The 27,500-nt window shown below is 35.3% G+C and overlaps 1 protein-coding gene and 1 long non-coding RNA gene across 2 annotated transcripts in view; one reads left to right on the top strand and one right to left on the bottom strand.

Annotated features, from left to right (window-relative positions):
- The first annotated feature begins 13,349 nt into the window (after positions 1-13,349).
- Positions 13,350-25,663, top strand: LOC144972256 (uncharacterized). The gene is made up of 3 exons (XR_013645324.1): positions 13,350-13,549; positions 20,543-20,791; positions 25,534-25,663. It is a non-coding gene; the product is annotated as an uncharacterized LOC144972256 (long non-coding RNA).
- A 1,184-nt stretch (positions 25,664-26,847) lies between these two features.
- LOC144973835 (uncharacterized) overlaps positions 26,848-27,500 on the bottom strand; it is a 7,202-nt gene continuing 6,549 nt past the window's right edge. Inside the window, exon 4 of the mRNA XM_078916727.1 lies at positions 26,848-26,942. Within this exon, the coding sequence (XP_078772853.1) occupies positions 26,848-26,942 (95 nt within the window). The remainder of the gene's footprint in view (positions 26,943-27,500) is intronic.

The following is a 27,500-nucleotide window of genomic DNA, read 5'->3' as shown; positions in this document are numbered from 1 at the left end:
CCATCCATCCATCCATCATTCCATCCATCCAACCATCCATCCATCCATCCATCCATCAATCCATCCATCCAACCATCAATCCATCCATCCATCCAACCATCCATCCATCCATCCATCAATCCATCCATCCAACCATCCATTATCCATCCATCTATCCATCCATCCATCCAACCATCCATCCAACCATCCAACCATCCATCCAACCATCCATCCATCCATCCATCCAGCCAGCCATCCATCCATCCATCCATCCATCCATCCATCCATCCATCCATCCATCCATCTATCCATCCATCTCATCATGTGCTATGGGTGGACACTATTTCATGAGCCATGCATTAGAGAAAATGGGGATGAAGACCGTCGGGACCAAAACTTTTAGAGCGATCTAATTTCAGAAGATTTTGCAAAGTCATTTCAAGTGTGATATCAATATTTTCAAGACATTTATTTTAATTTCTAACAGGAATAGTTGGAAAGTTGGAAACATCTTCATTTATGAAAAACACTGGAAATATAGTAATTTAATAGTACAGACTTCATTGTCGTTTATGGTTACATCTCCGCTTGGATTTATCAGAGAGCCTACATCTGATTTTCTCTTAAGTTTTTCCATATTTTCAAAAAGGTTTCAAATTCCTAACTTTTGTACTGTTATAAAAGACCCTTCATAATTTTCATAGTTTTTATTTTTTATTTGAATTTATCTGTTTCCACATCCACAGTATGATGTAATATATTTTATTTTTATGTAAAAAGAACACGATTTTTGTGTTGTTATCTACTATTCGTGTTTGATTGGTGTTGTTTATTGGTAAAAATAAATTTGGAATCTCCAATCTTGATATGATCTTACGATAATTTGACTCAAAGTAGAAAGCTCTGTAGCCTGAGCGAGTCTACCTGCACCAACACAGATGTTACGCTTTGGTGTTCTGTTCAACTTATGGCAAAATGTATAAAGCTTCAGTTTTGTACAATAAAAACATCTTCTTTTTCTTCTTCTTCTTCTTCCAGCTTTCCCCGCATTTTGCCGGGTTGCCATAATAAATGCCACATCTCGATGGATCTCGGTTCATAGCATCATCTTCCTCCAGGCCCAGTTCTTTCATATCGTCCTTGACCCTATCCATCCATCAAGCCTTTGAGCGTCCCTTCTTCCTCTTTCCCGCTAACTGTGTATCCAATACTTTCCTTCCCACCTACTCCCTTTCTCATCTTTTAACATGTCCGAACCATTTCAATCTATCTTCTCTCATCTTTATTGATACATTCTTCTATTCAGTCAACCTTCGGATTCGTTCATTTCTCACTTTGTCTTTTCTTGTCCAGCCAAGTGACCATATCAACATCCTCATTTCTGCCACCTCAACTTCATTATCTTGTTTCTTTGTCATAGCTGCTGTCTCTAATCAATACAACATTGCTGGTCTTACACAGGTGTATATATTTTTCCTTCAGCTTTGCGGAATTTCGTTTGTATTATATAACACTACATTATATCATATGGTTTTATATCATGTCATATTATATTTATATTACGTTATATTGTTTTATACATTACTGTTTATATTGTGTTGTGTTATGTTGTATGACACTGTGTTATATCATATTGTATTATATAATATCTCATTATATTAATATTACATGTCATTGTCAAATAATATATTGTATTATATTATGTTGTGTTATGTTATGTTACACTATATTATGTCATATTGTATTATACCATATCTTATTATATTCATATTGCGTCTCGCAACCGTTTATAATTATAGAGAGAGAGAGAGAGAGTGGGAAGAGGAAGAAGAAGAAGAAGAAGAAGAAGAAGAAGAAGAAGAAGAAGAAGAAGAAGAAGAAGAAGAAGAAGAAGAAGAGAAGAAGAAAAGAAGAGAGAGAGAGAGAGAGAGAGAGAGAGAGAGAGAGAGAGGGAGGGAGGGAGAGAGGGATTTTATATATATATATATATATATATATATATATATATATATATATAAGAGAGAGAGAGAGAGAGAGAGAGAGAGAGAGAGAGAGAGTTTATATACTACTACTACTACTACTACTACTACTACTACTACTACTACTATACTACTACTACTACTACTACTACTACTACTACTACTACTACTACTACTACTACTACTACTATCTACTACTACTACTACTACTACTACTACTACTACTACTACTACCTACTACTACTACTACTACTACTACTACTACTACTACTACTACTACTACTACTACTACTACTACTACTACTACTACTACTACTACTACTACTACTACTACTACTACTACTATACTACTACTCACTACCACTATCATATCATACCACTACTACTACACAACAACTACTACTTTTGCTACATAAATAGTAGATACACTACTCCTACTCTTAACCCCTCCTCCTTTCCTCGAACCCCACAACGCCGACTGGTAGACACGATTCATTGGCCAGCAATCGTCGTCTATTTAATTGTCGCTGTCAGCACCCCAAGCTATCCTCTATCACGTGACCTTAGATCCGATGCTGCATATTGCTTGAGAGCCTTCACTATCCAGATATTGTTCATGGTCAAGTGAGGGCTAGATCCGTTCGGGTTCGTCGTTCGGCGCCTCGATCGGCCCGATTTCGTTAAGAGACTAATTGGTCTTAAATTCATGACATATGACATCTTTGGAAATCACAATTAACATCATGGTTTCATGAATTGGTTTCAACCGACGTATACATTTTTGCAGGTCTGATAACCAAATACATTATGGGCTCATTGCTGTAATGGAAATCAAAAAAAAATATGCAAAATTATGTCCGAAAATGAAAAAGTGTTAAACTGAGCCAATAAGTGCGATCGGATATCAGACCTGCAGATATGTACACGTCGGTTTAAACCTTTTTATTCTAAATTGTCCTTGAATTTATTTAATTGTTATTTAGAGGGATTTTAATCAGGTATTCAACGCAATGTTTATACAAGTGATACGATTTTGGTAAAATTTGCTTTAAGATTGCGTGTGCCCAGTATTTTGGTTATTTTTTAAAAATCAAATAATTCCATTGTTCCTCAACCATTCATGTGATATGGGTGGACAATATCTCATGAGCCACACATTAGAGAAAATGGGGATGAAGACCTTCGGACCAAAAACTTTTAGAGGGATCTAATTTTAGAAGACTTTGTAAAATCATTTCCAGTGTGATATCAATATTTTCAAGACATTTATTGTAATTTCTAACAGGAATAGTTGGAAAGTTGGAAACATCTCCATTAATAAAAAGCACTGGAAATATAGTAATTTAATAATTCAAACCTTTCATAGTCGTTTATCTCCGCTTGGATTTATCATAGAACCTATACCTGATATTCTCTTTAGTTATTACACATTTCCAAAAAGGTTTCAAATTCCTAACGTTTTGTACTGTCATTATAAATCCTTCATAATTTTCATAGTTTTCAATTTTTATTTAAATTTATATGTTTTTACATAAACAGTGCCATGTAATATATTGTATTTTTATGCAAAATGAACAAAATGTTTTTGGTGTTGTTATCCAGTATTCCGTTTTGATTGGTGTTGTATATTGGTAAAAATAAATTTGGAATTTCCAATCTTGATATGATCTTACGGAAAATTGACTTGAATTAGCTCTGTAGCCTGAGCGAGTCTACCTGCAATAACACAGTTGTTATTCTTTGGTGTTCTGTTCAACTTATGGCAAAAATGTAAAAAGCTTCAGTTTTGTACAATAAAAACAACTTTTTTTTCTTCTTCTTTCAGCTTGTCCCGCATTTTTCAGGGTTGCCATAATGAATGCCACATCTCCATGCATCTCGGTTCATAGCACCATCTTCCTCCAGGCCCAGTTCTTTCATATCGTCTTTGACCCTTTCCATCCATCAAGACTTTGAGCGTCCCTTCTTTCTCTTTCCCGCTAACTGTGTATCCAATACTTTCCTTCCCACCTACTCCCTCTCTCGTGTCTTAACATGTCCGAACCATTTCAATCTATCTTCTCTCATCTTTATCGATACATTCTTCATTTCAGTCAACCTTCGAATTCGTTCATTTCTCACTTTATCTTTTCTTGTCCAGCCACGTGACCATATCAACATCCTCATTTCTGCCACCTCAACTTCTTTTTCTGGTTTCTTTGTCATAGCTGCTGTCTCTAATCAATACAACATTGCTGGTCTTACACAGGTGTATATATTTTTCCCTTCAGTTTTGCGGAAATTCGAATGAGTAATAAATCACTATATGATACCATCATATCGTATTGTATCATATCCTATTGTATGATTCGTACTTTCCATTGTATTATATAAAACTGTATTATATTATGTGGTCTTATGTCATATAACACTATTTTAAATCATATTGTACTATATTATATTGTTGGCGACCAAAAATATGTGAATCACAAATATCTTACAAAAGTTTGTTTTTGAGTTGGCGTTGGAATAAATTTGGAAGATATAATTTTGAAATATCAAGATGGCGCCGTTTCCATGGAAACAGTTTGCAATGCATTCGTTCGTAGGAAAAAAATCATTTTCTTGAATTCATGATTCATGATGTTTTAGAAAATAGCCGTTAAAATCCTTTTTCATGAATTGATTTAAACCGATGTGTACTTATTTGCAGGTCTGATAACCCAAATTCATTATGGGCTCATTGTTGTCATGGAAATCTCTAAACATGATGCAAAATATTGACCATTAAAAGAATGTTAAACTAGGCCCATAAGTCCGGTCGGACGTCAGATCTGCATATATGTACATGACGGTTAAAACCTTTTTTTATTTTAAATTGTCCTTGAGTTTCTCTAATTGTTATTTAGAGGGGTATTAATCGGGTACTCAACGCAATGTTAATACAAGTGATACGATTTTTGGTCAAATTTGCATTAAAACTGCGTGTGCCCAGTATTTTGGTTATTTTTTAAAACTCAAATAATTCCATTGTTCCTCAACCATCATCCATGTGATATGGATGGACAATATCTCATGAGCCACGCATTAGAGAAAATGGGGATGAAGACCGTCGGGACCAAAAACTTTTAGAATTATCTAATTTTAGAAGACTTTGTAAAATCATTTCCAGTGTGATAACAATATTTTCAAGACATTTATTTTAATTTCTAACAGGAATAGTTGGAAAGTTGGAAACATCTTCATTTATTAAAAACACTGGAAATATAGTAATTTAATAGTACAGACTTCATTGTCGTTTATGGTTACATCTCCGCTTGGATTTATCAGAGAGCCTACACCTGATTTTCTCTTAAGTTTTTCCATATTTTCAAAAAGGTTTCAAATTCCTAACTTTTATACTGTTATTATAGATCCTTCATAATTTTCATAGTATTCATTTCTAATTTAAATTTATCTGTTTCCACATCCACAGTAGGTATATTTTATTTTTATGTAAAAAGAACACGATTTTTGTGTTGTTATCTAGTATTCGTGTTTGATTGGTGTTGTTTATTGGTAAAAATATATTTGGAATTTCCAATCTTGATATGATCTTACGATAATTTGACTCGAATTAGAAACCTCTGTATCCTGAGCTAGTCTACCTGCACCAACACAGTTGTTACCCTTTGGTGTTCTGTTCAACATGGCAAAATGTGGATAGCTTGAGATTTGTACAATAAAAAAACTTTTTCTAATGATATCTAGGTGTTCTTTATTAACAGGTTATTTGAATTTCAATAAAAGAACAAAGCGGGTCGAAGTGAAAGAGCTTGGAACATTTTATGTGAAATGATTATCTACAGATGAGAACCGTTTAAATGGACAAACCCAAATCAGTTTGCATTGCTTTGAGGTTTTAAATTGTCGCACTGTTGATAATAATAATAATAATAATAATAATAATAATAATAATAATAATAATAATAATAATAATAATAATAATAATAATAATAATAATAATAATAAAGTATTCTTTTATAGCGCCTAATGCCGAAACCTCAAAGCACTTTACAATATTATACTTGTCAAACCATAAACACACTCGTACCGAGCCAGATAGACACAAAGACCAGTCGCACACACTAACTATACAAGTTTTACTAAAATGAAATTAACATTCAACAAAATGGACCAAAAAAATAAAACGTATAATTTACTCATCAATAAGAAAATGCCTAGGATGAAAATTTCTGGAAAAGACGAGTCTTTAAATTTTTCATAAAATTTTCTACTCTGCCCGAGAGCCTTACTGACAATGGAAGCGAGTTCCAAATGATAGGTACTGCTTTGTAAAAAGATCTATCGCTGAAATTAGTAAGCTGTGTTTTTTGCACTTTTAGTAGTTGGATCTCCGATTACCTAAGCTGGTGAATTGGTGAGTAGGGGACCGCAAGTTCTGGAATGTAGCTCGGAGATCGGCAATTTAGTGCGTTGTAAGAAAAAAGGGAAATTGTGTATTCGATTCTGGCTTGAACGGATAGCCAGTGTAGTGTTCTGAGCATAGGTTTTACACTTGTTTTCTCTTGTCGACTAATGCCCAGAACCATTCTGTCCGCCCTGTTCTGTTCCTTTTGGAGTTTGACAACATTCTTGTCAGGAAGGCCCACCAACAGCGAATTACAATAGTCGAGGCGTGAAAGAATGCGGTCACAGGCAACTACTTTAAGATTGTTGGATGGGAGAAACCGTTTCATTCCTTGCAATCTGTTTAATTCTAAATTCATGGTCCTCACCATCTGGTTAATCTGATGTTCTAGACTTAAAGAGTCGCCCAGTACAAAACCAAGATGTTTTTGCTCTCTCTGTCAGGGAGACGTGTCTGTTTAAAATAGACTTACTATTTATACCAGTCTTCCTGCTGTTAGAGGGTGTATCAAATAATAAAATTCCAGTTTTTTCTTTGTTAAGTTTTACTCAATGACTCTGCATCCAACGTCCTATGGACGCGCAACACTATTCCACATGAAGCGAAGCCACATGCATGCCAGACGGGACAACAGACTTATACAGCTGCGTATCATCGGCATACATGTGATAATTCACTCCATGGGGCTCAATGCGCGCCCAAGGGGTATAGTGTAAACAGATTAGAGCACTGGACCTAGAACCGAGCCTTGTGGGACACCGAAGTTCAATGGTAAATCGATTGACCGCTAGCCATCAATCAAGACATATTGTGTTCTATTACTTAGATTTGACTTAAACCATTGAAGGACGATGTCACTGATTCTAAAATTCTCGAAAGGCTTATATAGAATGGTGTGATATATTGTGTCAAAAGCTGCTGACAGGTTAAGTTAAGTAAGTATGGAGACTTTTCCTCTATCACAAGACAGTAATAAATCATTGATAATTTTCAATAAAGCAGTTTCAGTACTGTGATATTCTCTATAAGCAGACTGATAGTTTTCATTTAAGTTGTTAGCCAGTAGATGTGATTTTAATTGCTTTAAAACAATCTTTTTGAGAAATGAAGGGTAAATTTTATACAGATCAGTAGTTTTTTAAATCATCTGGGTCAAGGTTCGATTTTTTTAGGAGAGGGTGACAGATGCTTTTTTTTTTTTAAGGCAGATAGGTACTATTCCAGAGCTAAGGGATTGATTGATAATAGAGGTAATTATATCTAAGGTTGAGTCAATAATAATAATAATAAATGGCATTTATATAGAGCTTTACCCCGTTGTCACAGGCTCTAAGCGCTTTACAGTGATATAAAACAAAACATATTACAGTGAGACAATTGTGAAGGAAACGTGATACGAATTCAATTTAACAACAACAAAATATGAAAATAATATTGCAACATTATGACGTAAAAAGATAAAACTTTAAGCGAGATTTGAACGTTGTCAACGAATCCGAGCATCTCACGTGTGATGGGAGAGAGTTCCAAAAATGGGGGGCCGAAAATTGAAAAGACTGTTCACCTATTTTACGCAATGGCTTAGGTTTGACAAGGATTGATTGGTCATTGCTTGACCTCAAGTTTCTATTGGGGACATTATGTTTAGAAGGTCTTTAATATAGGAGGGACTGTTCGTGCTCAAGGATTTGTAGACAACAGTACAAATCTTATAGGCATTTTAACATAAGATTTGTTGGGATAGGATCTAATGATCAGGACTTAGAAGGAGACGTATGAGGACATCACGTACTTCAGATGAACTAACTGTTTCAAAATCAGTAAAAAGAGTTATATGAGTTTATATGACATGCTAACAATCAATTTTTCTCCATTTTGGCATGAGTCAAGCTTACATCTAATCTTAGAAATGTTTTTCTTTAAAATAGTTTACAAACACGTCTGGTAAAATATTTCTATCTATGTTGCCTGGCATGACATTCGTTTTTGATTTACCACTCATTTCAGTAACAACATTGAACAGGGATTTAGAGGTGGAACATGCGTTAATTCTACTACTGTAATACAATCCCTTCTCAGAAATAATTTTGTTTTTCACTTCATTAACACACTGATTATAAATAACACGGCCATCTTGGTTGTTTGTTTGAAGCCATCTCTTTTCTGCTGCACGCCGACGCTGTTTAGAAGGCTGTACATCAGCGGTGATCCACGGCGCAGAAGGTCGATCTGACACAATCCTAGTTGGCATGATGATCCAATACAGCACGGAGACAGGCATTGTAAATTTCAGCAGGATTATTGTGCTCTTGGTGTTGGCGATTTTCAAGGTCCTCTTTGATCTGATTGTTGAAGGCCCGCAGGTTACGAGATGATACAACTCGTTTCGGTCTTCCTGGTGAACTGTAGAAAGAGAATGTGATCACGTGGTGACATGCATATGTCTGTCACTGACAAATTAGGAAAATTAATTACCCCGTTAACTACCTAGTCAATGGTGTGACCCTTGATGTGTGTTGGTTTACTTCCGCTTCCGCTAGGACGAGAGACGCATGCGCACAACCAACATGACGTTCTCTCTCTAATAACTTTTCCGCCGGTGACGTCACAGACTATGGGTGACGTCCAATCAAGGGACGCTACTCTTCCGCTAATCTCATTCCCTATAGAGCAGTAAAGTTAGGTGCCCCAAACGTAAACAATAACAAGTTGCTAGTGATTTCCGTTAGGGACCGGAATAATTTACGCACAATATAGGTCTCCCAATTTTGTAGTTTGAGTTGTAGGCAATACACTTTCAGTATTGAAAATATGTTTACATAAAATCCAACAGTTGCAGAAATAATAATATAAGGCTAAATTATTCTGAAAATCAGGCTCCGAATAATTCTCGTTTTGTTCACACCAGCGCAATAATTTGCTCTGGTCTAAAAATAGATAGACTGTAACTTTTTATAAATTTTAGAAAATTTTACCTTTTGTTCCATAAAATATCCATATCTAGACATTATTTGATGCATGATCGAGTATTTATGAATATGTGTTTCTTTTGCCACATAACAGCCAAATTTTAAAGGTTATTTTTTTTCTATTATTTACATTGGAACGTGAGCTGTCAAGACAGGAACATGTGGTTTGCCACGTGCTTCTCGACCTTTGTTTACGTTTGGGGCACCTAACTTTACTGCTCTATATGTTTTCTCTTTTGTGAAATAATAGCAAATAAAATATGTCTAGTTTCTTTTTGTAAATGAATATATAATGGCTGGTCTGGTAATATTGTGGGAAATTGAGTCATTTAAAAAAAATAATTAAATTATGCCTTTTTTATACGCATGATAATGATAATGGTTGTAATACCTAATTATAGCTAATATAATTATATATCCTTGATGGTAATGTAATAATGTTGATTAATTATGAATTTGATAAGTTTATGTGCATTTTATACAATTTTGGTTCGCGGATATTGATTCCTAAAATTTTCACTGGTTTTAAATTTTGAGTTGAGACCCCTAGGACCTACAGTTTGAATATAAACATGTTCATTTTGTCTTTTAAGATCGTTTAATGAATGTTGGAATGAAATCAAACTACATACAACTCATTTGTTTAATATTTTCCCTCATTGTTGCTTTCATTTTATTTCACTTGTTGCATCTTTGTATTTTGTTCTCGAATTCAAGAACAGCCACTTGAAATTGTATTCCAGAAATATAATAGTAATGTCTTCTAATACTAATAGGGGGATAATTAATTCCAATAGATATTGCTGTGAAATTTTGTCCTCGTCCTGGAGTTCTGTGGTTGGAATTCCCCTTAAGGTAGGGGAAAGTTGGCTGTCTTGGGCTGGTTGTTGATTGGCCCTTTACCTTGCTGTCTTCTCCATCGCTCGTTTATCAATGATTCTTTCCATGTTCTTGTTCTGGAACAGAATTGAGACCATTTGGCTCCCCCTGACTGGAATCATAATATAGTGGGAAGGAGATAGTTAAATGTCATTGCCCAGCACTTGACGTGTCTGTGAGGCGTTATACTTTTACGTTTGTTGTTGTTGTTGTTGTTGTTGTTGTTGTTGTTGTTGTTGTAAATCATCTCCTTGACTCTGAGAATATTAATTAAATATGAATATGAGTATGAATAACCATCTCGTACTCATCTCCATTTCGGCGAGAAACCTCGTCTCAGTGTCTGTGTGAGTGTGATACTTGGTAGTCATACATTGGGCAGACTGCTGTTGGGACTTATTTATGCTTTATTCTTAGGCGCCAGTAACACAAGATTACAGGCATATTTAGAATCGTCCTTTATGTTTTGTGTACCTTTTTCTCTTTCATTAAAGCGTCTTTAACTCGTCATAATCACACCCCCTCTTAGTGGACTCTTCATGGGTCAACATCCTGACTAAACAATCTCTTTTTCCCTTTATACTATACCATTTTGGATTCCATGTCATTTATTGTCACCTTTATGTGTCCAGTTCTTCAATGGGATCATTTGGTTTAGCCTGGGCCTGGGATCTTGAAAGAAACGGTGCATTTATGGTTCTCTACATATGTTAGGTTTTATAATAATTTGCATTTGCAACCATTTGAGTGTATGATACGTCAGCCAAATTGTTTCAGACTATGCTATCTACGAAAGACTTTTAAATGGCGAACTTGTCCCCAGTGGGTAATTGTCCCCCCCCCCCCCCCCCCTTAAGCATGCTCAAAGCGCACTACAAAGGGTCCCTGACCAATAGTTAAACGAGACATGACGTTTCTTATGCGATAATACAATTATTGTTTGCGACAGAGACAACGCTGTTTACGGATAGGAAATCTTTTTATACATGAGTACGGTGAGAAAATATGAATAAAATAAAGGCTTTTCCAAGGCCACATCAATGCTGCCTAGCAGAAAAAAACAAAACAAGCAATGAAATGAAAAAAATGAAAATCATGTAGATAATGTTCTTTCACTTCTGTTCGCTCATATCTGAAAACCAGCTCGTGCAACATCCGACGGGTTTTGCCAAATAATTATACAAATACCTGTATTCCTCCACTCATAGTAAGATTCTTAAATATAATAAACCTGTACGTTGTAAAAAGTCTTTTATTTTGAGAGTTTTTATATCGCGCAATATCCACTCGAAGTCTCAAAGCGGTTTACAAGTGGCCCCATGCCAACAGTAACACGTACGCCTGTTAAACGATATTGCATTCTTTTTTCGGACAGAACAACGCTGATACTCATTTTACACCTGCGTAATGTGAGAGAATATGAGTAAAGAACCTTTTCCAAGGACTCAACTATGTGCCGGGCGAGGCTCGAACCTTCCAATCCGAAAACGAGTGTCATACCACAAAACCACATTAAAAAAATATAAAATATTGAGCTTTATATAGCGCAATATTCACTAAATGTGTTCCAAGCGCCTTACAAGAACCGGACATAGTTGTGATTTTCTTCGTCTGATTATTCGTGATGATTATTAAAACAAAACAAAGAAACTAACAATCCCCGAGTTTACTCACTTCAGTCTACGCATCACTTTACCTGGACCAGTGACGTAGGTGCTCTCCCTGAGGTCCGCGCTAAATCTATTTTTAATCCCCCCTCCCCACCCAAAAAAAAAATAAAAATAAATAAATAAAATAAAAACAACAAAAACAAAAAAAAAAAAAGACCAAAACAAAAACAACAAAAACAATAAAACTTTAGCATTGATATAATATGGCAATATCCACTAAACTATGTCCTTTAAAGGAGGTCCCCAGCAAGCGACAACGCTTAACATGAAAGACTAAAGCATATTATGCAATATTACAATTTAATAAAGGACAGAGACAACGCTGTTAACACCAAGGTACTTATTTTAAATTGAATTAAAATTAAAAATTAAAATAAATACTTCCTTTATTCATCCCATAGGGGAAATTTGACTCTAGGGTCTATTCCAAGGGATGACTGTAATAAGACAGGCGTCAGCCGCAGTGCAGCGCCGCAAATTGATCTAGGACGAGGTGACTTGCTAAAGCCCACACAGCGCCGCGGCAGGTGATCGAACTCGGTACCTTTCGGGTCCGAAGCAAAGACCATACCGCTGAGCCACGCTGCCCCATTGAGTACAGTGAGAGACTGTGAGTAAAGTGCCTTTCCAAGCCTCAACAATGCGCTGGTCTGAGCGGAACTCGAACTCTGTATCTTCTGATCCGAAGGCAGCAGCTTCTTATAGTTCTCCTTTTTACTATGTTATGACGATCCACCCAATCAGCGAAGTCCGATCCGCATTCGTGAACGGTCGCGAACCCGCCGGTAGCATCGTCACAACACACCGTTCAGCTAGATGCTCTGTGGTTTCTGGTTCTTGCCCACATCGGGTACATGTAGGACAGGTGGAAAGTCCCCACTGATGAAGCGCACTTCCTCGACTGAAGCCCTTCGCAGCCACCCAGTGTCTCCTCTTACTGGTATCGAAGCCTGGCAACTTCTCACCAAGCTTAGAGGAGTATATGTCCCCGCCCCCACCAGGTATTGAATTCGTCCAAACCATCTCGTATATGCATCTCTGTCCGTTGTCAGGGAAGCTGTGTACAAGGGTTGCCGGGACTTATTGGGGCTCGAAACGGGGGCGCCGTCCATAGTGCACCTCAGAGGGGTATCCCCATTCCCTCTCTCTTTGATCTTATTTAGTCAGTTCTCCGTAATCGTCTCCCTCCAGGCCCATTATCGGTGCCCATTCTCTAGGCGTTGTTGATAGCCTTCCTGACACTATGTGCGTTGACTATGATCAAACGTTGTTCAAACTAAACACTTGCATTATATTGCATTCATACATTGACAGATTACGTATCTTATTTGTTTGTTTGATTATATGTATTTACTATAATATTATAATATGTATATTTTAATTTACATTTGCCATAATTAATTTTCACCATTTATTCTCTCATCTGGCACATTAGTTTTCATTGAAAGGAAAGCGGAAATCTGGAAACCGGAAACAAACAACTAGCAGACTACTAGCAGACGAACATGAACAAGGAAACACTTTATGTTGCTAGATGTTAAGATATTTAAATTCAATTTTTTGTTTGTTTGTTTTTTACTCATATTGACTGAAAACAATTAAGTGAAACGGAATGTTCTGAAATCTTCATCACAATGCTTTTCAAAAATTTCATCTATTTCACTTTGGTGTTGGTGTCTGTTGGTAAGTATTTAAAAATTTCATTAATTTCAGATTTCTGTTCAAATTCAATTGTCATTGTCATCATTCATCCATAATAATCATTATTGTCGTATGGTCCCAATCATAGTCATACGCACCATAGTCATAATAGCATAATAGGTCCCTGCCACTATCTTTCTACAGAGACTGAGTTGTCACATTGGCTGTTCTTGATAAATAGTAAAGTAAATAAATATCTAGTTTAACATTTACCTTCTCAACGTTTCTGTTTCTACCCCCAAACTGGAGCGCAATACTCCGCGGTGGAATAGCATAGTGCCAGGGCGGACGTTCTCATGAGTGCTTGGTACGCCCCAAGTCGATCCTTTCTAGCCTCCTCAGAAGACAGTTGCGTTTCTCCATCTTCCGGGCAACTCCTTTCGGAGCACCCGATAGGTAAGACTTCGGTCCAGCGTCACCCCTAAATATTTTGGATGAGGATCCGGAGGGGAATGTCTTAACACAAGACTATAATATGACCACCAAAAAAAAAAAAAAAAAAAATTAAATTAAAAATTTTTAATGTAGAAAAATAAATAAATAAAACAAATAAAAATAGACAAAAAAAAAACAAAACAAAAAAAAAAAACAAACAAACAAAATAAAACAACAAAAAAACAAAAACAAAAACAAACCCCCCCCCCCCAAAATAAAAGAAACAGTCCCCCCCCCCCCCCCCCCCCCAAAAAAAAAAAAAAAAAAAACAAAAAAAAAAAAACAAAAAAAAAAAACAAAAAAAAACAAACAAACCCGAAAAAAAACCCCAAACAAAACAAACAAATAAAGAAAACGTCGATGTTTTGGTTGTCAGGCTGTAGTAGGGCTATACCAATATCTCTCAGGCTGGCGTCACAGTGAAGTTCTACTGGTTTGTGTGGATTGTAATAGTGTAGTGTTGACTGTGCAGTGACCGCAGTTTTGATGTTGTTGAATGCCTTCTGGTGGTTCTCCCATAGGAAGATTGCGTCTTTGCTGAGTACATCTCGGAGTACAGCTGTTTTGGAGCTGAAGTCTGGTATGCGCTTTGAAAGATAGGTTGTAAACCCTTGGAAATGGTGTCACTCTGCTTTCGAAGTTGGTTCAGGCATGTGCTTGAGATTGTTGATTTTTGATAGGTCTGGTTCGATGCCTTGTATATTTCTATTCATGTCCAAAAAATGTGACTGAATCACTTTTGATTGTGCGTTTTTCAGAGTTTAGCACAAGTCCTTGCTTTGCAATGTTTGTGACGTTATGCAGGTGTCGACCGTGTTCTTCTTCTGTCGCTGCAAACACAATGATATCATTAGCTATGCCACATGTGTTGGTACATTTGCTGATAGATTCGGCCCGTCTCCAGTTGGAAAATGTCTTGGCTGGCAGAGAGACCAAAAGGAAGCAGTATCTGCCAAATGGTGTCTGAAATGTTGTGTGGGGCTGATTGTCTGGATGCAATTTGATTGACCAGTAGCCTGAATTGGCGTCGAGTTTGGAGAAGAACTTGGCACCTGTGAGTTTGTGATTGAGGTTTTCCACTGTTGGAGTGCTTTGGTGTGGTCGAAAAGTGCTTTGTTGAGGTGGTTCGGGTCTAGGCATATTCGAATGTTGCCATTTTGTTTTGTGACTTAAGTGCGTGAGTTTACCCAATCTGTCCGTTCTTCGCTTCTGTGTATTATATATATTATTATATTATTTTGTTTGCACACGTTGTCTAGAATAGTTCATTTTTGATGGTATCTTTCAATGCAGTTGGAATTTTCCTTGGTGGGTTGATTCTGGGTTTTAAGGTTAGATCGGTGACTATTGTATGTTGTATTTTCAATTCACCTATACGGTCCAATTGATTGGGATACATTGTTTTGAGATATGATGTGCTGTTGATTGGTGTCATGTTTTGTACCGTGCAGTCCAGTGTGACTATTTTGAAGTGTTCACTACTTGGGAGGCCCAGAATAGCATGTCCTGGTGCATCTACTGCACATAAATATATCGCTTCCCAAGACTTGCCGTTGTATGAGCATTGAAGTGGAAGTGTCCATATCAGTCGATTTTTGTACTGTTGCGGGCTGTGAGAGTTGTGCTTTCTGATTTAAGAAAATTGTTCGATTATTGTACATCTTGTTAGGGTACACGTCGTTAAAGATACCGTGTGGAAGGGTGTTGCTTGTGCTTCTGTCTCGACTTTCACTTTCAGATTGTGCGTGCCTGGTTTGTGTTGGAGATTGATGTACATGTTCGCAAAAGCTTCATCGCGTTTGTGTTGAGTGTCGATCCCCAAGAATGACAATGATTCGTGTTGTTGATTCATCGTGTCGCTTTTCTCGCTTGAGGCATCATGAGGGTCGACGGAGTGAATGTGTTTCCAGTTGTGTTTCAGGTGGTGGGAATTATGTCTTGATTGAGATCTGTGCCCGAATTGGTTGTTAAGCACAGTTTTGCCCAGTGGTCTATTTTGCCATATTTTGATGCAGGGCATCTTACTTCTTACTTGAAAGTCAACAAGAGACGCGAAGTGAGTAGAAAAGTGCCAGAAGACAATAGAGAATAACAATTTTTCGCGGCGGTGATGGGGTTTGAACCCGCGACCTTATTGGTACGACAACTCCGCCTGGCCGGTGAGAGCGTGACTCTACCGTATGAGCTATCCACGAACCAAAAAATTCGTATCACACTCAGGTAATTCATTACAAGAGCCTTCTCTCACCGACTACTGGAGACCGCGGGTCCAACACACACACAACCAACGCGAAGTTAGCTGGCCAGCATTTAAGCTAAATAGCCAATATTCTCAACATAAACACATAACATAGAAACAATTGAGACATTGAGTATGCTCCGGTATATGGGGTGAATTTTTAAAAGTCCCGTTGTGGGGGGGGGGGGGGGGGGGGGGGGTCAAAGCTGAGTGCTTCGATACCTGACCTTAGACCTCTTCCGCATTAGGACAAAACTGTCCCAGGACAAATTTACCTGTCCCACTGGAGAAAACTTCTATTCAAAAGGGGTTCCGCACTAGGAGAGGACTGTCCCGGGACACACCTGCGCGATTGCATTATTATTATTATTTTTTTTTTACAAGATTCAAAAGTTTATTTGCAGGCAATTGTCAATATAACTCATACAAGAATATAATATTTTCATCAGCAAATCAAGTAAATAAAATCAATAATAAAGCAAGACAAACAATGATAGTAATAATGATAATAGTAATAAATAATAATAATAATAATAATAATAATAATAATAATAATAATAATAATAATAATAATAATAAATAATAATACAATAATAATAATAATACTAATACTATATACCATATAATAATAATAATAATACTATACTAATAATAATAATAATAATAATAATAATAATAATAATAATAATAATAATAATAATAATAATAATAATAATAATAATAATAATAATGATAATTATAATGATGATAATAATAATGTAAAATCTTCTAATTAATAGATTAGTTATTTAATAGTTTGAATTATAAATTAATAATTTAAAAAATAAGTGCTTGGTACAACTCTAATAATTCACATTTTATGAATCAACATAAGATACGACATGACGATAATGATTTTTTTACACTGTACAATGGGATTTGTTTACATAAGATTTATATAATCATGAAATATTCTAAAAGCAAGAGTAATATTATTGCTGCTCCTACTACTACAACAACAACAACAACAACAACAACTACTACTACTACTACTACTACTACTACTACTACTACTACTACTACTACTACTACTACTACTACTACTACTTACTACTACTACTACCTACTACTACTACCACTACTACTACTACTACTACTACTACTACTACTACTACTACTACTACTACTACTCTGCTGGCTACTACTACTACTACTACTCTACTACTACTATACTACATACTACTACTACTACTACTACTACTACTACTACTATCTCACTACTATACTACTACTACTACTACTACTACTACTACATACCACTACTTCTACTATTACGACTACTACATCTACAACAACAACAACACAACAACAACTAACTACTACTACTACTACTACTACTACTACTACTACTACTACTACTACTACTACTACCACCACTACAACTACCACCTCTTCTACCACTACTTCTACTACTACTACTACTACTACTACTACTACTACTACTCTACTACTACTACTACTACTACTACTACTACTACTCTACTACTCTGCTCTGCTCTACTACTACTACTACTCTACTCTACTGCTACTACTACTACTACTACTACTACTACTACTACTACTACTACTACTACTACCACTACTTCTACTATTACGACTACAACATCTACAACAACAACAACAACAACAACACATACTATTATTACTACTACTACTACTACTACTACTACTACTACTACTACTACTACTACTACTACTACTACTACTACTACTTCTACTACTACTACTACTACTACTACTACTACTACTACTACTACTACTACTACTACTACTACTACTAGTAGTAGTAGTAATGGATGAAATAGAGGTTGCATATTTCTGTACTTTACTACGTGGAAAAAAAAGACAAATTGAAAGAGAAAACAATATTGGGTGCATCCTTTAATGACCCAAAGATTGCTCAAGGGTCAATTCCGTAGACTCTATGGTGATCTCCGATCTTATCTTAAAATGACTGTCTTGAAATCACCTCATTTTACCCAGGTGCAAATGAGTACCAGTGCGCTGATGAAAGTAATCTTTGACGGACTAGCATCATTCAAGAGGATAATAGAAAGTCAGCATGGCTCGGTGGTACGGTCTTTGCTTCGTACCCGAAAGGCATCAGTTCGATCACCCGCTGATGCGCTGTGTTGCCTTGAGTAAGTAACCTCGCCTAGCTCAATTTGCGGCGCTGCACTGCGGCTAACGCTTGGGTTATACCTCTCACCAGCTCAATTTGCGGCGCTGCATTGCGGCTGACGCCTGGGTTATTCCAGTCTTCCCTTGGAATAGACCCTCGAGAAAAATTTCCCATATGGGATGAAAAAGGGAATTTTATTTTTTTTAATTTTAAACTGTTATCTGTCTGCTCAACGCTACAGCAACATGGATAAGTTTCGGATTTATAAGCTGAGGAGGCAAGATGGCCCATGGTTAGCGCGTTGTACTCTGCACTCAGAGGTTCTGTGTTCGATTCCGACCGAAGCCAATTTGTACTTTCTAGAGCAAGAAAATTTACTCCAATCACTCACTCCATTCAGGTGTAAAAGGGTACCTGTCAAGCTGGGATAGTAATCTGCGATAGACTAGCGTCCTGTTCAAAGGTTTTCAAACAAATACGTTAATTGTCCGCTTCACGCTATTGAAACCGGAATAACTCCTGCACCATTGGCTACAAGGCTCTAAAGGAGTTAATTTGTCTTACAATGAGTCCAAGTGGCTCAGAAGGACTTACTTAAAAATATTTTCATTGAAAATTCCCGAAATAAATAACGATAAAGATAACGGATCCCACAAGGTACCGAATAGATGTGCGACCGGTTTTAGACACGTTACTGCTGTGTCACAAAGTGTGACACTTCTTAAATTATATTTATAAACATACGTTTTTAAATTGCCGAAAATGTTTATGTTGCTATGCCTTCTGTACGTGGTTTCATCACATAGAATTGTTTTTTGAATTGTTCTTGCTTTTTATATTCAGAATTGAAATAAATAAATAAATCATAACTGTGAAATTGAATGTAAGCTTCAGTTTAATATACGAAAACAGATAAAATGGACGTTTCGGGTTTCCCCTTCATCAACAACACATGATGAATTAAAAACTAAAGACGAATGAGATAATGTGGTAGTGGCGTTGTTAAGATGCATAAACAAAAACATTGATGGGCAGGAAATTGTATGCTACTTTGTGAGGAAGCGCGAATTAAAATTGAGCAATAGAAATTTATAAAAGGTGTGTACTTAATTATGTTAAAAGAGGAGAGGCGGGTAGGAACTGTGTAATGCAGTATAGAAGACAGTGAACTAAAATAAAGTGTGGACTATTGTTGGAAAATAAATACAATGGAATTGGAAATAAATACAAAATGTAAGGGATGTAGGTATTAATATATTAGTGGCATTAGCAGCAGCAGAAGCAATAGTAGAAGTAGTAGTAGTAGTAGTAGTAGTAGTAGTAGTAGTAGTAGTAGTAGTAGTAGTAGTAGTAGTAGTAGTAGCAGTAGTAGTAGCAGTAGTAGTAGTAGTAGTAGTAGTAGTAGTAGTAGTAGTAGTAGTAGTAGTAGTATGGTAGTAGTAGTAGTAGTAGTAGTAGTAGTAGTAGTAGGGATGCAGAAAATAAAGACAGGCATTTTCAATTTTGACACGGCGCCGCCAAGTCTGGGACTTTTTTGTCCTTGTGCGGAAGTCTGCTATATTTTTCTACTATCACAAACGATATGAACACGGGACTGGGACAGTCCTGTCCCGTTGATTTTGTAGCATTTCACAACGGCTTGGGACACAACGGGAATGTTTTGTCCCGTCCCAATAGGTGCGGAAGATTTCTCTAAATTCTATATGTTACAGATTTGGGACATAACTGTCCCAGGACAGTCCTGTCCTAGTGCGGAAGAGGGTTTAGGGTCACATGATTATTTAACCGTGCTCATGTCCAATCCGACACTTTGGACGCCTAATTGCAATACATAATATTATATCAAAACACCAAGCTTCATTTTCTTTCTTACTTCCTTCCTTTCTTTCTTTCTATATTCTTTTCTAATAATCGGTTTTTATTTTGGCAATTTAATTGAAAATATTAAGTGTCACATGATTAAGGTCAAACGTTGTTCAAACTAAACACTTGCATTATATTGCATTCATACATTGACAGATTACGTATCTTATTTGTTTGTTTGATTATATGTATTTACTATAATATTATAATATGTATATTTTAATTTACATTTGCCATAATTAATTTTCGCCATTTATTCTCTCATCTGGCACATTAGTTTTCATTGAAAGGAAAGCGGAAATCCGGAAACCGGAAACAAACAAGTAGCAGACTACTTAGCAGACGAACATGAACAAGGAAACACTTTATGTTGCTAGATGTTAAGATATTTAAATTCAATTTTTTGTTTGTTTGTTTTTTACTCATATTGACTGAAAACAATTAAGTGAAACGGAATGTTCTGAAATCTTCATCACAATGCTTTTCAAACATTTCATCTATTTCACTTTGGTGTTGGTGTCTGTTGGTAAGTATTTAAAAATTTCATTAATTTCAGATTTCTGTTCAAATTCAATTGTCATTGTCATCATTCATCCATAATAATCATTATTGTCGTATGGTCCCAATCATAGTCATACGCACCATAGTCATAATAGCATAATAGGTCCCTGCCACTATCTTTCTACAGAGACTGAGTTGTCACATTGGCTGTTCTTGATAGGCTGTCATTATTCCCAGACGCCTGTCTGGGGATAATAAAAATTCGTTATCCCCAGACAGGTGTCTGGGGATAACCAATTTTTGTTATCCCCAGACACCTGTCTGAGGATACTATCCCCAGACGCATTTAGCAAGTGGGCAGAAACATTTTATGCAAAATGCCAAACTAGGCGTGAAAATACCAAATATTCTGGAAAAAATACTAGTGGTTGTGTCCCAAAACAGTTAATATATCAAGTGATATTTAACACAAGATGAAAGTAAATAGTGATCAAATGTCAAATCCAGCTCTTTAAAAAAAAATATTTTAAAGCAAATGGATCAATGAAATTTCTTTTGTTACTTTGATCTGAAAACGTCAAACTGGCAATTCGACTTTTTATTTTCAACCAGGAAGAAAGTTGTTAATCATCAAATCTGTTCATAGTCCACCAACCATTTAAATTTTCATTACCAACCTACCTGTTAACTTTATTGATCATCTCTTGTTTCTATAATTTGCTCATTCTGGCCACAATTTTGGGGACGACGGAATAATTTTTATGTCGCGGACGAATTCCTAGGCCATGGTGTTTCCGCCCCAAAACCCAAAACCCACACCTGTTATTTTCCTGTCTGCTTCGCACAAGACAATACAATTTAGTATCACACGTCCACAAAACTAGATCCAACAACATATTTTTATTCGAATCAGAGATGAAAATAACTACCAAAACAAGGAAGCAAAAATGGTGGAAATATGTTTAGCTCATATATGAATTTAAAATATTCCGATAGCGGTATGGATAGGCAGCTCAGTGGGTAAGGCCACCTTCATTTTACTCCTTTTAGCTGCACAGATTCGACCCAGACGCGACCGCCCCCCCCCCCCCCCCCCCCCACTCATTTTTTTTTTTTTTTTTTTTTTCCCTTTTCTTTCTTTCTTCCCAATTGATTTTCATTGTTTTCACTTTTGTTCCGAGTTCCGAGCAAGAGGTTTTTTTTAATCAGTTGAATTTTTTATTTCTCCGATAATATTATTTCATTATTTAATTTGCTCTAGATCTATTATTGTTTTTGTTTTGTTTTGGTCAATGATAATAATAATAATAAATAATAATAATAATAATAATAATAATAATAATAATAATAATAATAATAATAATAATAATTGTAATATTTGTTATTATTATTACTATTACCATCATAATCATTATTATATTATTATCAATAATAGTATTATTTTTATTATTAATACTCTTATTATCATACTATTATTATTATTATTATTATATTATTATTATTATTATTATTATTATTATTATTATTATTATTATTATTATTATTATTATTATTATTGTTAACACTATTCCCTGCTCCGAGGGAAATCTCTCTTTTTCTTTTTTCTTTTTATATTTTGACCTAAACCTTAGAGTTTTTTGTTTGCTAAACCTTTATGTAAATGTTCCGTTTCAGAGCATGAATTTCTTAAATTGTTTTTTTCTTAAGACAATTATTGTTTTTACTATCTGACCATTTGGTCGCTCTCTGAATATTTCTGTTTGTTTGCTTTTTAATTATTTATTCTTTTTAGACACTATATGAGATCGGAGTGGGGGCGAATATATTTGCTAGAAATTAGAAAAAAAAAACAAAGAGAGAGAGAGAGAGAGAGAGAGAGAGAGAGAGAGAGAGAGAGAGAGAGAGAGAGAGAGAGAGAGAGAGAGAGAGAGAGAGAGAGAGAGAGTTTAATAATAAAAAAAAAGAGGTGGGGGAGGATGGATGGGACATTTATCCCTTTCAACGTTCTGTAAAAAGAAGACGGAATTTTAAAAAAAAAAAAAAAAAAAAAAAGTGACGTTAACAGGATTCGACCCCACAACGTCGATTATGGTCAAACTTCCAGGGCAGACGACTAAACCATTCGGCCATGACACCCACTTCGAAGTTGACGCATATTGTGTATATGTAGGAACAACTGATTTTAATGTTGGTTAATTTTATGTTTTTATAGATATTTTATTAACTTTCCTTATTTCTATGTGCATCTGGAAACTTGCCATATTCTGGAATGTGGATAATTGTTTAAAAGAGCGGAGTTTCAAATATGCGTCTGGGGATAATAAAAATTTGTTATCCCCAGACAGGTGTCTGGGGATAACAAATTTTTATTATCCCCAGACAGGTGTCTGGGGATAATCACAGCGTTCTTGATAAATAGTAAAGTAAATAAATATTAGAGTGAGAGGTGCGCCAGTGGAACCAAAATTTAGCTCCTTGAAATTCATCACTTCAAATTTGAAAGTTCCGAATCATTCTTTTAGATAAAATGCGACTATAAGATTTAAAAAAAAAAAAAAAAAAAAAAAAACACCCCCCAAAAACTCTTCAGTCGAAGAAAGAAAAAGCAGAAGTGTTGATATTGATGGTTTTTGTAAAGCGCTTTGAGCACATTTAGTCATTTAGTGGATATTGCGCTACCCGCTATATAAATGCTCCATTTTTTTTTAAAACCTGCGTAGCAAAAATATTTTTAAAACTTGAAAGGTTTGGTCTGCTGTCGTGAATAGATTTTTACATCTCATTCACGATGAAAAATAAAATAAATAAATAATATGCACCACAAGGCATGTATCTCCACATGAGTGGGTAGTCGCCACCGAAGTGGGTAGTTACGCGATTAGTCCGGGAATGTTTGTCCGGTAACAGAAACAGAGTCAACACTTGACTAATTTCAATCAAATATCCATTATCCGTTTCGTAGTTATAAAAAGCTTCAGAAAAGAATGCAACACCGTTTTTATACCCATTGTGACATCACAAACTCACAGGAAGAAATAACACACAACAGTGAATGGAACTCACCATGACATCCAAGGTTACCCAGCATGAGAACAATTCACAACAACTTAATAGCCAAACAACAACAAACTGGAACACATTGAAACACAACAATAAACGTTCCTAAACTGCCTTTTACTCTGAAAATGCACATCAAAAAATATTTGCCAGAAAACTCATCCTTCAATTGATCAGTTAAGCTAACGCTTATCTCATTACTTCCTTTGAAATCCCATTTTTGAGAGATTTTGACAAGATGGGTGTCTTTTTAATTGGTTGATATTTGAGGAAAAAGCTTTATAACCAAAAATTAATTAATTTTTTTTTCTGAACACCGCGGTACTGTCCAGCCCACTTGGTGAACAGTTATAAGAGATCTACGTCAAAGCCAAAGTAATACTAAGCTTCTAGAAACTGTGGACTCTTAACAAGTAATGAAAAAAATGAATATAATATAACAGCTTAAAAAACCCCAAAACAACAAAACACCAAGGGGCCAAGACATGTCAAATAATTCTCTGACACCTGTCCGTATTTTAAGTGACGTATTAGTGTTTTTATGTTTTTTGTTATTGCTTTAAGAAGGGTTTATATCCTAAAACATTCTATTTTTAAAAATACATAAAGTATAAAAAGAATAATTGAGCAAATGCGTGTATGTAACTGTTTAGTTTTTGCCTCAGGGTTGCCATTATCATGGAATTGCCTTTTGGGATGGTAGGGGGTTGAGGTTGTTCAAATTTTGTTATCTTATACTTATCTAATCACTGTGCTTTAAAAATATGTTTCTCATGTATGATAAATATTTTTAGTGGTTAGTTACATGACGTCAAAGTTGGAACATTTTTTTCTTACATCAATTGACAAGCAAAAAAAATTTCTAAGTTCTTGGAAAATGAATTTGCTCTCATTTTCTTATTTATGTATGGATTTTCACAATTTAAAACGTGTTTTCCATGCCTATCAGAATGCTTTATGAATATTCATAAATTGTGTCTCTTGTAGTACCCAATGATTGCCCTGATTGGTGAGTCAGTTACACACGGAATTGCCCTTTGGTTTTTTGTTATATTTCGAAATATATCGTATTCATTTTTGTCCTCTACTAAGCATCGAGCGGTGGATAAGCTCATATATCTGCTGAATGTTTTCCCCACTATTCAGGAGGAGAATCATTGCTCTATGGTTTTTATTTTTATTTTATTATTGTTTCAGGTGTGTGATGTTTTTTGTTTTTTTTTTGGTGTGTGTTTGTTTTTTGTTTTTTGTTTTTTTTCTAGTAAAATTTAAGTTGAAGAAAAAAGGAAAAGAAACGGCAAAGTTAAGTGGTTGCAAACCTCAGACCTGTCCAATGAGGAGATGATGAGAGATCTGCTAACTCTCGTTTTAAAGGGAAATTATTCAATCTCCAACAATTTTCCTAAAAATTCATGTAAAATGTAAACAAAAGAAGACCAAAATTTATTTTTTTTTAATTTGAAAGATAATGAAATTGCTGAATGTGGTTGAGCTATGGCCCAATTCAATTCCCTACTCGATTGAAAAAGGTGAAAATGCTAGTTATTTAGTGGGTAATATGAGGGCCATCCTCAGAATAAGCTGTTTGGAAGCATAAAATGCTGTTCTGATTAAGTGTCTGACTGTATTATAAATTGTTTGTTTCTTTTTGTGTAAACAATTTATTTTTTAATGAATGATTAAAATATTTCAATGTTTTAATTTTTCTAGCAATTCACAAGGCAGCCACTTCTTGTTCTCAACAGAGTATAGTAGGCTGCATTGACCCCATTCTAAAGAAAAATGCTGAACCTGCCGCTGCTTGTCAGTAAGTTTTCAAGTTTTCTTCTTGGTTGCTATAAATAATGCTCCATTATACATTGTACTGTTAATTTCGTTCAAGAAAATTAGTGGTACATTGTTCTGTCCATCTGTATTTTCAAAATAATTTCATAACTTTATGAAGAGAAACAGATTTTATAGATTGTAAACATGACATGAAACCTGAATCTATTCCTCATGAATCTCTCTGTTATGCATTGTATTATGTTTTGTTTACATATTATTTTATATGATTTGTAAACATTTGAGTGTATCCCTATTCGTGGGGACCTGTGCTTGTGTCTGGATGAGACTTTTAGGTGATCTCAAACTAAGTACTTTGATAGCGTGCTCTTGGAATACACATCTGTTTCCTATTTGAACCAATTCTCCTTTGTCTTACCTTTTCTTTCATGCTTTAATTGTAATTCTAGAACTTTTTACTATCCCATTTTCTTACTTTTTACTGGCGCTGATATGACCTTAACTTGTTGCAAGCGCCGTAAAACCCTTAAAAACAAAACAATGAATTGAAAACTTGGAAACTGGTTGGGGTTGCTTTGACTTTGTATTTTGTATCTGCCTTTTAGGAATTGTTTCCCTTTTTCAGAAAAAAAATTGTCTTTTTTGTTCTTTGTTTTTTAAATATTTTTTTCCTTTTTTCTTTTTTTTTTTCTTTTTAGTAGGTGCAAAATTTCATCCTTTTAAAACTATCTATGTATAGATATATTTTTATTGTTTTAATTTTTTTCCTTTGTTCCCCCCTACCCTTCCCTTTTTATCTTATTTTTTCTTTGTTTTAGTTTTTCTTTTTAAAATAATTTTTTATAAGGTCCGAAATTTCCTTTGGTCGTCAGCCGTCAATGCTGGGTTTCAGAAATAAAACATTACTGTTTCTTCGATTTAATACTTTCAGTATCATAGCGATTTTTAAGGGCAAAAATTCTGATATACTGATATATAGATTTTACCATTTGCCATACCAATTTTTAAAAGAGATGTTTAATTTCAAATGACCCAGATCACGACGACCTTTGTGTTGAACCCGAACCTCACTCTTGACCCAACCTTTGACCTGTGACCTGTGCCTTCTTACTCCAGGAGATCTCGTATCTCAAGACAAAGAGTTAATTCCTATCTGTCTTATCAATACACATAAATAAAGACACACATCTGGGTTCTTTCGACAGGGTGTCCAGCAAGGGCCTAAAATCATTTTTAAAATCATAGATTTAACGTCTTTGTCATAAATGGTGGTAAATTTGAATCTATGGTTGTAAAAAAGTCATAAATTTGGTGAAGATTCCAAGAATTAAGAACTAAAAATCATGAAAAGTTTTAATCTGAGAGGGCATGAAAAAAAAAATGACGAGGCTTTATCAAGTATATATACCCGGGTGTCCCCTCCAAAATGTCATAGTCTCAAGTGAGTAAAGAGCTACTCGACTATGCATAAAGATCTATGTAGAATGAGGCCCCAGAATTTACTAGTTACTATAAATGAAAAACAATTAACGATTTGTTTACAATGAAATAAAATTAATGATGAAATTTAATTAAAAGAGATAAACAGTGATCGTGGCAGTTACAAATAGAGATATGAATACTTTACGTAACTTATGATAATATGTCAGGTTCATAAGTTTACGTTTCCAGGCAGTTGATGGGCTTGGATGATCTATTCCTCTGATAACGGGATTGGACTCGTAAAATTCCACTTCCAGGCAATTGGTAAGAAGTTATTGTGTAGTCCTTTGACAGCGGGCTTGGGTTTGATCCTTGAAGATTATACAATCAAAGTTAAAAGCTCCGGCGTCTTAATGGTGTAGATATAATATCTACAAAGTCCCAAAAGATAAAAATCTTACAATATATAT

The sequence above is a fragment of the Berghia stephanieae genome, chromosome 5 (assembly GCF_034508935.2).
Source record: "Berghia stephanieae isolate SIO BIC M18660-M18661 chromosome 5, UCSD_Bste_1.3, whole genome shotgun sequence".
Lineage (NCBI taxonomy): Eukaryota > Metazoa > Mollusca > Gastropoda > Nudibranchia > Aeolidiidae > Berghia > Berghia stephanieae.
The sequence above is the reverse complement of the archived record's forward strand: the minus strand, read 5'-3'. Positions and strand labels throughout refer to the sequence as shown.